Raw genomic sequence first — 12,641 nt, forward strand, 5'->3', positions numbered from 1 at the left:
CATGGTCACTCACATGCACTCATGTTTTCTTATCATTTCTTGTAATTGTAAGGAAATCATCAAGTATTTGATGAAATTTCACATCGTATGTTGAAACATTGGTATTGGGCCGTTCTTCCAGTGTAACAGACACAAGCTCACAGCGGGTGGGTACACGACCAAAGCCTTTCTTGGAGAGAAATGAGGAGAGGACGCGACATGTATCAAGTGTAGCCGCACTTGTGCATCTTGAGGTTGCGGCCGTTGGCGTAGCCCTTTCCGCACTTGTCACAGATGAAGCGTTTGCCGCCGTCGTGCACGTGAGTCTTATGCGTGCGCAGGTGGCTGCCCTGGGTGAAGGTCTTGGCGCAGACGTCGCAGGTGTAGGGTCGCTCGCCCGTGTGCACACGCACGTGCAGTTTTAGGCTGTTGGCGTTGTTGAAGCTCTTGAGGCAGGACTGGCAGGCGAAGGGCCGCTGGGCCGAGTGCGTGCGGCCGTGCGTGTTCAGGCTGCTCTGCTGGCTGAAAGTCTTGCCGCACTGCCGGCAAGCGTAGGGCCGCTCGCCCGTGTGCACGCGCCGGTGGATCTTCAGGTTGACCGCCTGGCGGAAAGTCTTGGGGCACACGTCGCAGGCAAAGGGCCGGGCGCTGCTGTGGACGCGCAGGTGGTTCTTCAGGTTGGCCGCGTGCCGGAAGCTTTTGGGGCACTCGTGGCACTTGAGGGGCTTCTGGCCCGTGTGGATCAGCTGGTGGGTCCTGAGCGCCACGGCGCGAGTGAAGCCTTTCCCGCACAGGCCGCAGCCAAACGACTTGACGCCCATGTGGCTGCGGGTGTGCCGCTGCAGGTTTTGTCTCAGGGTGAAACGGCGGCCGCACAGCTCACAGGCGAATGGCTTCTCCCGTCCCGGAGACAATGAGGACTTGCCGCGGTGCGCGCGGGCTTCGGGATCCGGCGCATCCGGTCCGACGCCTGCCGGGGGACAAAAAGCGGGCAATGTCAAGCCAGAGGGTTGCACTCAAAAGGAACCGTGGCTTTGACCGGGCCTCTTTGCACATGTCACGCCGCGACCTCCTATCTGCTGCCATTGGGACAGAGTCCTTTGGCTGCGGTCGGCGCAATGTGACTGCATCTCGATGAAGTCAAGTCCTCGAGACAGGACAAAGAAAAACGTTTGGGTTGAGAGGCTGAGCGGCAACAGGAATTTGCCCAAATGGGAATGAGTGCAGTATCTGCTTTGTTACAGGCGCAAAGGGGTTCTCACGCTCAGCGGTGGCGTCCGGGCGTCTGTGTCGGATCAACGGCGGCTCATCCGGCGGTGGCTCCTGCGCCCAGAAATCCATCAGCGAGGGCAGCCGAGCGGGCCAATCCTGCGTGCGGGCTTACCTGAGGCAGCGCGGGGATGTGGCGGGGCGGTGCGCCGTACGAGTGCTCAGCCTCTGTGCGGCGGGCGGACAGACAGACGGCCAGTTAGCTCGGTGAGCCGCGACATTGCGACCAGAGGGCTCGGCGCATACCCACGCAGGCCTTGTTGAGGACGATGGCGATCGGCGCCGTCTTGTCGCCGGCTCGTCTCAGTTTGACGTCGTCCACAATGTTGACGATCTTCCCCAAAGCCTCGTTGGCCAGTGTCTCCAAGATGGCAGCAAAGCATACCTGGGACAGAAGTCAAAGTCACGCCGGCCACCAGGATGTTGTTATGCCGTGCGCCCGTAGCATACAGACATGGGTGCAGTTTGGAGCGCAAGCCACCAACGTTGATGTCAACATGCTACCGTTGTGCTTCCTCTACTAATACTTATTCATAAAGGCCTTTCACAACCGCCGCAGCTGTACCAAGGTGCTTGGCAAAACACGTGATACAAACAAAAACAACAATCTCATTCTAACCAACATACTTATTACCCCCGCAGAGTAAATAAAAATGCGATTTCCTCCCAGATTAAGCTAAAGACCCGCAAGGTAAATAAATGCTCCAAATCACTTGGCTAGCTATTTTCGGATCGTAAGTGAAAGTGGAGCAGTCACCTGGTTTGCTTTCATAAGTCAAGTAGATACACAACATGACAACACGCTGCGGGCGAAACTTTGAGGCGCACTCGGAGATAAAAGACAAACCGGATACCTACTCATGAAACTTGCACGGCGGCATTATGGCCGAAGAGACAGAAAACACCGCGGGTAGCGGCAACGCAAGATGGCCCCCAGTGGTTTCACTTCTCCCGACAGGCGTGTAAGCACCATTGATAGTTCATTCGTAAGAGTCCGCAGCCTCCGGGCAACTCACCAGCCTCTCGCGTCTCTCTCTGGGTCGGGTGACAGTCCACGGAGCTTCGTCTCCAGGGTGGGCGTCGCTCGTCGGGCTGCTTCCGTCTTCCTGTTGCTTGTGGAGCTCGGCCACGGCGGCATGCACGAGCGCCTCCATGACACCGGCCAGCTGCGCGTGCACGTCCACGCTCATCTCGACGCCGAACCGACGACTCTTTTTCGCACTTCGAGTTTCCACTCGGTTCGACGTTCTTACAAGGCGCTAGACAAACCTTTCCGACGACGGCTAACTCGCACAGCGCGATGGCACTACCCCGGAAGCCTTTGATCAGATTCCGTTTCCGGCTCACACTTCCGGAAGTGTGTGCGTGTGTTTGGGGGGGGTCAACGTTAGAATTGCAATTGTGTGTAAAATATTAAAATCCGTCGCTTGTGATAGATAAATAAATAAATAAATAAATAAATAAATAAATAAATAAATAAATATTCAGCGTCTCTTGGCATAATCGTAGATTTCAGCTTCGTCTTCGATGCCCCGCCCCTGCCCGCATAACAACTTCATTTCCCAAAAGGCATCAAGGCGTTTCGGTCCACATGCGGCTCCTTCCATCGTCGTCAGAATCATGTCAGTTTTTATGGATTTAAACTTGACTTTCTCGGCAGAGAAAGGCATCATGCAGCAACTCATCGACACGGCAGCTCACCGTGAGTCTTGTGCCACTAAACTAAAGCCCTTGAATAAAGCTCAAGAGAGCTAGGTTACTAAAGTTAACAGCGCGTGCTGCAATATATGAATAAGGATCAACACGTTAACTGTGTCGTTTCCGTGCAGTTGGATTCTCCACAGTGGCCGTCAACTACACGTTTGAGCCTACGGGCAAAAAGAGAGAGGTGAACCTCGCTCGCTCGCACTCACTCACTCACTCACTCACTCACTCACTCACTCACTCACTCACTCACTCACTCACTCACTCACTCACTCACTCACTCACACAAGCAATGGCACACTGAAAGCGATAACGTCATGACTGTATTTTCCCGCCTATAGGCGATTCCGCCACCCAAGCCGATTGAGGAGCTCATCGATCAGCTGCCCATCGTCCAGGTAAATGCCAATTCTCTGGACTTTGTCCGTGCATGTGTTGACACTGCAACTCCATTTCATTGGCGTTGGCGCAGGGTCGCTCTCGACCAATCCGAGTGCTCAACAGACTGACGCTGGTGATGTCAGAACTGAGTCACTGCGTAAGTACTTCTCGTGTCAACTGTCACTCGAAAAGCACCCGAAACACTGTCGCGCCTGTGTGCACAGAGGCCAAACCCGACCGAATACACCGGCTTTGACCTGCTGGCGGTCCAACCGACAACGGAAAAACTTTTTCACGTGAGACGCGTACATGCACTCCCAAAATCAAACAAAATATACAACCCACCCAGTGCCGGTCGTTGTTGTCGTCATAGGCGGCGTGCACGCAGTTAGAGGTCGACGTGATCAGCGTGGTGGTGACGGAGAAACTCCCCTTCTTCTTCAAGAGAGCTCCAGTCAACGTGGTGACATATCATTTCAAATGAATCATGATGAAACAAACAATGAAGCAGACTCACTAAAAGCGCACGTACACGTAGGCTGTCGAGAGGGGCGTGGCGTTTGAAGTGTCATACGCCGCCGCCATCAGAGACGCCACCATGAGGCGTTACACCATCGCAAACGCTGTTAACCTGGCGGAGGCCTGCAGAGGGAAGGTGAGGAGGGTGATGACAACATCATGATTAACTTGATCATTGGCCGCCCTCGTATCTTTCAGAACGTGCTGGTGACGAGTGCAGCGACAAAGGTGCAGCCGGCGCCCGTTGCGTTTTTTGAACCATCTCGTGTGTTTTGACACGCCGTTGTGTTTTCAGCCTCTGGAGCTGCGGGGACCTTATGACATCATCAACCTGTATCCTTGACCCCGGCCACAGCTCCTCTGGGCCCTCACAAATGCGCATTTTCCTGACGCAGCCTCAGGTGCTCATTGCTGGGTCTGTCCGACGATGATGCCAAGCGCTCGGTTTCCTGCGTTTGTCGCTCGCTTTTGTTGCACGCGGGTAAGTGGTCAAAGTGAGCGGAGCTTACATTGCAGGCATGTCTGATCCGTTTTTTTGTTTTTACTTTTGTTGCTGCAGAAACCAGAAAGACGGCGAGTGGCGTCATTTCTACCAAAAAGAGCTGTGGCGACCCCGCTGGTCAGCAGGAGCCCCGCCCTTTACTCAATGGAAGTCTGTAGGTCAAACGGGGCGGGGCCTACTCATTGATTGTGCTTTCCTCGGCAGGGGACAGCGGCGAAGACGGCGCGGACGAAGGGCGTGCTCCCGCCGCTAAGAGACTCAAAAGCCAGCTGACTGACTGAGCACCTGAGACGGCCCAATGATTTGCTCTGCCCGCTCCTGCCATCACGTCGAAGAAAGTGACACGAGTAGAATGATAGGTTAACAGATGTTTTGTTGTTTTTTTATTTGCCCCTGATTCAAAGTCAAACTTTACATCAGGAGGCTTGCTGAATAAAAGTCCTACTTGATTTCTGATTGTTTCACTTTGGCAAATTGTACATGAAGTTTTCTTGTCAGTGTAGAGGGAGTTATATCAAAAGAGTTGCATTCATTCCAAGTCAACTGGGCGGCAGGCAACAAGTTGGGACGGGGATGGAATGGGCTCAGCCCAAGGAAACGGCTTTATCCGTTTTCTGGTTCTTCATTCTTGTCATCAACTCGAGCAGTCAGCCGCGTGGGTTAGTGGAAACCCCACCTCCCTCCTGCGGGCATCATGTGGTTGATGTGACCCTGAAAGACACAATGATATCATCACCTACGTGTGGCTTAGCCCAAGCGCATTCAAACAAGTCAAAACAATTGAGGCAGCCAAAGATGTACGCGTGACATTGACATGGAATGACAAATGTGTCATCTTGTATTGTCACACGCGTGCATGCATGTTGCGGCGGTTCTGGTGCGGTACCGGCTCGCCTGCGAGACATCTGGGGCAAGCGAGCGGTGGGCTTCCGGGTCTGAAACCGCACACCTGCACAGACACTTAGGTCAGGTAGCCACAGCAAGCAGAAAGTGTGAAGAAAACATCACGGCAGCCGGAACTGACCTGCTGCACCACTCGCCCCGCAACGTTGTCCTCCTCGCGATGACTCCCAAGCAAAGCGGGAAGCATTTCCATTGGACCACCTCCCTCCTTGAGTCCCGCCTCCAAACGGACCCGTTTCTTGTGCACCAACATTTCAACACACGCCAGACAAACAAAGACGTCACACACATTTAACAACAACAAACGCCAGACATACACGTCACACACATTTAATAACAATAACAACAACAAACTCTTACCGGCGTGAAACTGCAATGATCCACTTCCGGCCTCCAACATCTCTTGACGAGCTGCTCTTGCTGCATGCTAAAAAGGGCCGGCTAACATCTGCTTAGTCCGAAGATAGGCTAACATCAATGGAAGAGGAGAACACGCAATGTTTTGACATTTAGAGCCATCGCTTGGTTGTTTTCACCTGTCCTTCCTCCGAATGGAACCAACAGCAGGTCCTGCCTGGCCGGAGTTCGACTTCAAAATGGCTAGGTCACGAGACGTCACTTCCGTTGAAAAAGCCCCTCTTCAAAACAAAATCGAAAATAGCGGCGCAGTTGCAGAGACTCCTGACACATTTGCAGCAAGGCCACTTACTGCTAGAATAGCAATTCCTAGCACTTCTATCCGTGACTATTACCAAAGCTTTTCTTCCGCATTTTCATTATTAACCTATAGCCATTTTGGCTAGCATTTTTCAATGCCATGATCTTGAACTGTTAAACAGATGCCGGAAATTGTACTTTTCATGCCCCGTGAATGACGTCACACTGTTTAAACAATGATTGACCAAGTTGGACGGAAACAATGTGTTTGTGTTTGAAATTAAGGTTGAACAGAAAAAAAAAAAAGTTGGACGGGAAAAAAAAGATCAGAGTTGTCATCTGTAGTGACGCTTGTTTGTCACGAGACGGCAGCAGAGTCTTGCAGAAATAGTTCACTGTACTTGTCAGTGAAAACTTGGCTGTGTCCGAATTGGTACCCGCATGCGTATGCACACTCTTATTCCCGAAAGCCTCTATCAGGAGCTACTCCCGCACTAGAAAGTAGTTGTTTCGTACGGTTTGGCAATTCCGACTGCTTTTCTCCTCGTCGAATATCAGGCGATGAGGCCGCACATTGAGATTTCCGACCATTTATTGTGCATTAAAAAGAATAAATTGTTTTTTGTTTTGTTGTACATATCATAAATCAAATTTATTGATGATTCCCGTGGTGCGCAGTAACTGCACCAAATATTTTCTCCTGCATTGCAATGTATCGTGGTCTACATTGAACTTTGGCGTTTTTCAAGTGCATTGCGAGTCATTCTGAATGCCCCACATTTATGCTCCCTGGATACATTCGGACAACTCTCCAAAATGGCCTAAACCTTTGATAGCGCACAAAATGGGAAACAGTTTGCGCATTCAGACGCAGCCTTAGACAAAAAAAAAAAAGGAGAGGGACGTTTTAAAAAAATCATTTGATACTCACTCAATTATTTAGCGAACCATTTAACCTCAAAGTAGAAAATACCAAATGTAAAAGTGCCACGGTGCCTCTGGTGCCAAACGGTGCCAAGCTTGCCTCTGCTCCGCTCTGCATGCATGCATGCATGCCTTGCCTTCTCCCGCGGTAGTTTGAACTTGTCTGTCAACCAAATAGCTCCGTGTGGAAACGGCAGTCATTAAGGAGGGAACCGCACAAACGCACACCTAGTAGTCATTGGGAAAGCAGCACGCAGCTCCGCCTATGTATTCAGCCACTGTACTTCAAAAAGTTAAATAAAAGATCAAATCAGACGAGCACGTGAGCGATCTGTACCTGTGAAAGATCAAGCGGTTTTGAAAATGGGTGGATGGACAGATGGGTGGGTGGATGGATGGACGGCTTTTTTTTCTTTTTTTAAAGTCCTGGAGCCGCTTGAGGCTAAAGGTTTGAGCCATTCTTGACGTGTAAATGTGAACTAATTCCCCCCACTTCTACCAGATGTGCACCAATATATGCACACACTCAAATACTACAAAGGATGGTCATGCTAAAAGTTGAAACATTTCAAGGTCATTTGTCTCATCAATGAAATGGGAACACAAGACGCTCCTGGAAGCGAAGCAAAGCAAGGCAAGGGAAAGAACAGAAGGCAAGAGAGAGACAGTTGCTGGAAACCCACAGCACAGTGAAGCCGATTAGAACCCTCTGAGGGAATTCTGCTAGTCGAAGATGATCTACTTGCTGCCTGTGTCACACGCCAGCTGGACGCTTAACAGTAAGAGTCTCTTTTTTTTTTCTCCCCCCCGTGCCGTCAGGGGGCTCGATGGCCACTGGACCAGCAGCGCGCGGATCTGGATGAGACAGATCTGGCCCAAAAGCAGCCAATTGCTCAATGAGCAGAAATAGTGTTTTTCACTCACCTGACGTTTGCTGAAACTTCCTGTCAGTCGTTTGTCCTAAAGGTCAACAGTCGCACACTCCCTGAAACCTAACGACTGCGTGTGCGTGTGTGATGTCATTAGCGGGTCCCTAAAAACTTTAACGAGACCCATAAAATGAAAAAATGAGACTTTTAATGTCGTGCCCGAACAGCTGCTCTGTCTATGTATGTGCGCGCGCGCCCGCGCGTGTGAAAGATGGTCAGTTTGTCTCTTTAATGACCCTGCCGCCTTTAATGAGCTAACGAGCTAATAAGGGAGCTCGTCAAGCAGACAGACGGACTTGACTCAATAAAAGTGAAGAAAATGAGCTCACCTGCAGTAACCATGGCAGCCGGGTAGGGGGGCGGGGAAAGGTGCGTCCCGGGGCATACGTGCGTCATTTCGGCATGCAGGCTCGCTCGTAAAAAGGACGGAGATTGGCAGGAGGGCGGGCAGGCGCGCAATGCGATGCGGCCTGGGAGGTTGGCAGCGTGCAGCCGGGACATGTCGCGTCCAAGTCTTGGTTGAGCAGCGCTAGCATGTTCGTCTGATGTTCATCGTGATGGAGACGCGAGCGCCTTGCTTGCATGTGCCATTTGGACGCCTGAAAACAAATCATGGACATGGCAGCCCGTTTCCGCTTTCAAACTGTTCCCACACGCGTGAATGTATCGCATACACGCACGCATGGACCGTGGGTTCAACACATCACACCAAATGATTTGTGTACACACACACACGCACGCACGCACGCACACACACACACACACGACAGCGACCTGCTACTAGCAAGCTTTTCTGCTTCACTGCCACCTGGTAATGACGCGCAGCCGTGCACGCCCGCCGTATGTGTCGTGGTTTGTTGGTTGGTTGGTTGGTTGGTTGGTTGGTTGGTTGGTTGGTTGGTTGGTTGGTTGGTTGGTTGGGCGAGCGAGCGAGCGAGTGAGTGATGGATGAGTGCGTGCGACTGGGCAGAGGGGTGGCAGGGTCCTGTCTGAGGCAGGCACAACGGCACAAGTGAAGGAACAAAAATGGAGAAATGACAGAAACGGAAAGTGTGTGCGCTGACCCTTTAAGAGTTCACAAGCGCACTGACACCCAATCAAACGGCTGGCTTTGCATGGCTCGCTCGAACACAACCCGACGGGCCCCGCTCCCTCTTCCAAAGTGAGCCGAAAGCGCTCGCTGGCAAGAACACACACACTCAGCACACTTTTAATTAGTGCTGCAGTTTTAGTTGAGTGATCACGCGTGCGGGTGCGCACACACGCGCGCGCACTCACGCTGAGCTGAGGGGAAGTCAATTTGCACTTGTGCTTAGTGATTGGAGGGGGGGGGGGGGGAGGCGTACTAGATGTGATCACACGACGAACTCCAAGTGCGATCGCTATTGTTCGCCTTGCTTCTCGGCGGGCCTTGTTTCATTTAGTGCGCTTTGCTTTCCTATAGGCCGGAGGGCTTAACCCGTCTAGCAACTTGTTGGCGCCATGCACGCAGTATCCGCAATCCGCCTTGCACTTAGTCTCTTTCGGTCTCTCTCATTCTCTCTCTCTCTCGCTGCACACGCAGTGTCGTCTCGAATGAGCTGTTTCGCTCGCTCTCCAACTTTCCCGTCTTTGTGTCTTTCTGCCGCGGCGCATCAGTCCACATTATGTGCGGCTGCGTCGTCTATTAGCTCGGCGGCCGCTCCATTAGTAACACCTGATTCCTTCTATTAGATTGAGGAAGTGGGCCTCATAAATTGGGCGAGCGGAGTGCGCCAGGCTCAGTCTTTTTGATAATGAAAGGAAGTGGCTTTAAATTCACATTACCTTTGTAATGTACTTCATGCTTGATCATATCAGCCGCTGCGATTTTATTAAGGTGCGCTCGCCGCGCGCGTCCATCTCCGTCTGTCGCCGCCCAAAACGCATTTCCTCCAACGAGCGTCTTGTCCTCCGGGCCTTCGCTCAAGGTCGAGTCGAGATCTCGGCCCTCTTTTGTCTCTGCCAACCTGCACCTGCCACTTTGCCGCCTGCATACGCGCACGCTCCCGTCTGAGAGTTCCGCTGTAGCACACGCGAGTGACGCACACCCTGCATCCGAGCACACAGTTTCACCATAAGCTCAAACATCGCGAATAGTGTTGCGGAACACCGGCGTGTGGCCCGCAACTACTTTGGGCTCAGGGTAACCGACTGTCGTGCTGTGCAGCCGTTTAGTGTGCGGGTGCTAAAAGTGTGGATCTTCAATAAAAGGTCAAATTGGTTGGGGTGGGAGTATTTTATGGCTTCAACAAAATGCCAGCAACGAGATGTCCCTCGGGGGCGCAGTTTTAAAAGCACATTTTGTGCTGACGCCACAAATGAGATTTGATTCCAATGCATGAGTGTACGAGTCTGTATGTGCAGTGAGAGCGCATCCGCTCAACGTCATTCAAATCACGACTGCCTGTGCGCAAGAGTTGGGCTTGATTGCAAATGTTGACTTTGTCCTTTATTGTGTTCCAACGTGTTTAAACAATCAATAATTCCCTTGTAGTCACGGCAAGCAAGAAATAGATCGAAGCAAACGTGCCACCTGACACGACTCGTGGAGGGGAGCTGAAGACTGGCGCAGAAATGGGAGGGCCGTCAAGGTAGAGATTTATTCCCCCCCTCCCCAAAAAAAACCCCACCCACTTGGTTTCGACGAGCAAACAGGAAGTGCAAATGTTTACCAAAAAGGGCTCTAAATAGGGTTAGGGTTCTTGACAAACGAGGACTACGAAGAGTATCAGCACAAATGTGCTCACCATGGCAAAAGAGAAGTAAAAGATAACCCAAACGGCTTACCGGGCGCAGAGGTAAGGATTCGAGAGGTTTAGACGCGTCGCGACGGCAAGTAGAAAAAAACTTGCCAAGAAAGACGCGGAGTATTTAACACATGAGGGGAATGGGGAACAGGTGGACACAATTAGCAATTAGGGCGGGGCCACAAGAGGAAGAGCAAGTGAACTGGAATGAGGGGAAAAGGTATTTCAAAACAAAATAGAAAATGACAAGACGAAAACAAACCTGAGACGGTGATCAAGGCCGCCCGCCCGCCCGCCCGTGCGCGTGCACAGAAATTGTGAGTTAAAAGTTGAAACGAAGATTTGTTTTGGAAGCAAACTTTTTGTCAGGCAGTGAAATTCACACATGTAAGCCTGGACGCAAATTGAACTCACTTCATTTCAAAACAAAATAGAAAATGACAAGACGAAAACAAACCTGAGACGGTGATCAAGGCCGCCCGCCCGCCCGCCCGTGCGCGTGCACAGAAATTGTGAGTTAAAAGTTGAAACGAAGATTTGTTTTGGAAGCAAACTTTTTGTCAGGCAGTGAAATTCACACATGTAAGCCTGGACGCAAATTGAACTCACTTCATTTCCTCCGAACCTTCACCTCCTGCTGCTTGTAAGTGCACATGCGCCATTGTGTGAGTGGGTGCGCGTGTAAACGTGCTGTCAAATGAGCGCAACAGTAAGACGTGACATTGACAACTTTTTTCTCAGTTCAGACGTGGTCTAAAAGATCAATTAGCGGCATATCATTAACACCTTTTGATTTTAATGAGCAAACGTATTAAAGAGCAGCTGTTGTCACTTCCTGTCTGTTGACGCCCCCCCGTGAAGCTTTCAACGATTAACAGCTTGCTGCTCATGTCAAGACGCATGAAATGCCGCAGGCCAACCGGCGCCAATGAGGGCGCCGCGCCAGCCAGGGTATGGGAGCAAACACTTCAAGCTAGGCCCGCCGCCGCCGCGGCTCGGCCGTGCATGGGAGGCGCGCCCCCGCCCGGCCCTCCATCGTGCACGACTGCATCAACGTCCGCCGCCATTTGCTTTCGCAGGCCTGCCCGTGCGTGTCCAGCTGCTTTCAGAGAGCCACGTGTTTCCCAACCCTCGATTGAGGCGGGCTGCCCTCATTGGACTGTTGGGAAATCTCGTGGCAGGTCACCAAAGCTAAATGGCCAAAGGAGGAGAGATGTATGCTCAAGTGGCGCAAAGCAGCTATAAGCTGAGAATTTTTCTCGTCTGCCTCGAGGGACCAAAAGATGAGCGACGGTGCATTTGTCTGGCAAGGGTTCTTGCCCTCTAGGCAACAAATTGAGCAAGAGAGGCCAGACCCGAGTCAAACCAAGCCTTTCCTTTCCTTTCCTTTATTCCGCTGCCAGCCAATAGACGGTGCGGGCTGCGCCCTTTAACCTCTTGCTCCCTTTGACATTTCCACTTCTACGCTGCCATGCACTTTGCACCATCGGGGCGAACGTAGCACAAGCGAGGATGATAGTCATCCTCCTCCTCATCTTCGTCCTTAGCGGGTCATTTGTCATGAAGGAAATCGCAGCTCAAATCTTCCTGAGCAGTAATATCTCTGTCACTCAACTCCCCCCCACCCCCCCACGAGTGTGAGCGCCACCGTAGCCAACAAGGGGGGAGGGGCAAGCTGAGTGACAGCCAATCAGAGTGCATGCTGATAAAAGTACTTGTAATGTAACAAAGATGATAAGAAATAATGGACTTTATTTTGGCCCGAGTGGAATGCGGCAGCGACATCCATCACAGACAACTTTTCCAAGAGAAATAATAACCTTTTTTTTTTCTTTTTTATCGAGATCAAGCATTAAAAAGTGCCTTTTTCCTTCCCTCTTTCAGTCAGTGCTGGTGACGCACACGCGCGTGCGTGTGTGCGCACCCTCGGATGAGCGTCGACCCCGTTAAGCCTCGTTAGCTCACTAAGCCGCGAGTTCGGCGTGGGCTTTGTTTGCGGGTAATTCGTTTGTTTTGTCTCTGTTTGTCTTCTTTCACTCGAGTCAACAAACACAGCCGCCCTCGGGCTTTGGGGCGACGACGACGCTGCTGTGCCGCCCGCCCGCC

At 51.6% G+C, this 12,641-nt stretch overlaps 2 protein-coding genes and 1 long non-coding RNA gene across 9 annotated transcripts; 1 reads left to right on the top strand and 2 right to left on the bottom strand.

Annotated features, from left to right (window-relative positions):
- Positions 1-201: 201 nt before the first annotated feature.
- LOC147039013 (uncharacterized) lies at positions 202-3,361 on the bottom strand. 2 transcript variants are annotated; one of them, XM_085904755.1, is made up of 5 exons: positions 2,265-3,361; positions 1,495-1,633; positions 1,364-1,416; positions 1,242-1,302; positions 202-949 (listed from the first exon to the last, which is right to left on the bottom strand). In XM_085904755.1, the coding sequence occupies exons 1-5, from the start codon at positions 2,436-2,438 to the stop codon at positions 204-206; spliced, it is 1,173 nt and encodes a 390-aa protein (XP_085760881.1). In that variant the 5' UTR covers positions 2,439-3,361; the 3' UTR covers positions 202-203. The 2 variants fall into 2 exon arrangements, with proteins under 2 accessions (XP_085760881.1, XP_085760882.1); XM_085904756.1 differs by lacking the exon at positions 2,265-3,361 and adding an exon at positions 2,107-2,258 and having other exon boundaries at positions 1,499-1,633.
- Positions 2,464-4,803, top strand: rpp30 (ribonuclease P/MRP 30 subunit). Its single transcript, XM_085904758.1, has 12 exons — positions 2,464-2,950; positions 3,078-3,136; positions 3,294-3,350; positions 3,425-3,490; positions 3,558-3,629; positions 3,707-3,796; positions 3,872-3,988; positions 4,051-4,080; positions 4,148-4,185; positions 4,254-4,333; positions 4,412-4,471; positions 4,559-4,803. The coding sequence occupies exons 1-12, from the start codon at positions 2,776-2,778 to the stop codon at positions 4,633-4,635; spliced, it is 921 nt and encodes a 306-aa protein (XP_085760884.1). The 5' UTR covers positions 2,464-2,775; the 3' UTR covers positions 4,636-4,803.
- On the bottom strand, positions 4,711-7,994 carry LOC147039015 (uncharacterized). Of its 6 annotated transcripts, none has more exons than XR_015063485.1 (6): positions 7,763-7,994; positions 5,794-5,895; positions 5,618-5,725; positions 5,379-5,495; positions 5,241-5,303; positions 4,711-5,065 (listed from the first exon to the last, which is right to left on the bottom strand). It is a non-coding gene; the product is annotated as an uncharacterized LOC147039015 (long non-coding RNA). The 6 variants fall into 6 exon arrangements; XR_015063484.1 differs by having other exon boundaries at positions 5,618-5,705; positions 7,763-7,992; XR_015063483.1 differs by lacking the exon at positions 7,763-7,994 and adding an exon at positions 6,846-7,181.
- Positions 7,995-12,641: the final 4,647 nt, after the last annotated feature.

This window comes from Syngnathus leptorhynchus, chromosome 22 (genome assembly GCF_054491065.1).
Source record: "Syngnathus leptorhynchus isolate UIUO chromosome 22, UIUO_Slep, whole genome shotgun sequence".
Lineage (NCBI taxonomy): Eukaryota > Metazoa > Chordata > Actinopteri > Syngnathiformes > Syngnathidae > Syngnathus > Syngnathus leptorhynchus.

Bases quoted from the DNA above. Each gene is read 5' to 3' on its own strand.
- LOC147039013 (XM_085904755.1), bottom strand. From the start codon at position 2,438: ATGAGCGTGGACGTGCACGCGCAGCTGGCCGGTGTCATGGAGGCGCTC. The intron at 1,417-1,494 runs GTATGCGCCGAG...CCCGCCGCACAG, and splicing joins CCTCAACAAGGCCTGCGTGG to AGGCTGAGCACTCGTACGGC. The intron at 950-1,241 runs GTGAGAACCCCT...GTCCCCCGGCAG, and splicing joins CCCGGACGCCACCGCTGAGC to GCGTCGGACCGGATGCGCCG.
- rpp30 (XM_085904758.1), top strand. From the start codon at position 2,776: ATGCCCCGCCCCTGCCCGCATAACAACTTCATTTCCCAAAAGGCATCA. The intron at 3,491-3,557 runs GTAAGTACTTCT...CTGTGTGCACAG, and splicing joins TGTCAGAACTGAGTCACTGC to AGGCCAAACCCGACCGAATA. The intron at 4,186-4,253 runs GTATCCTTGACC...ACGCAGCCTCAG, and splicing joins CCTTATGACATCATCAACCT to GTGCTCATTGCTGGGTCTGT.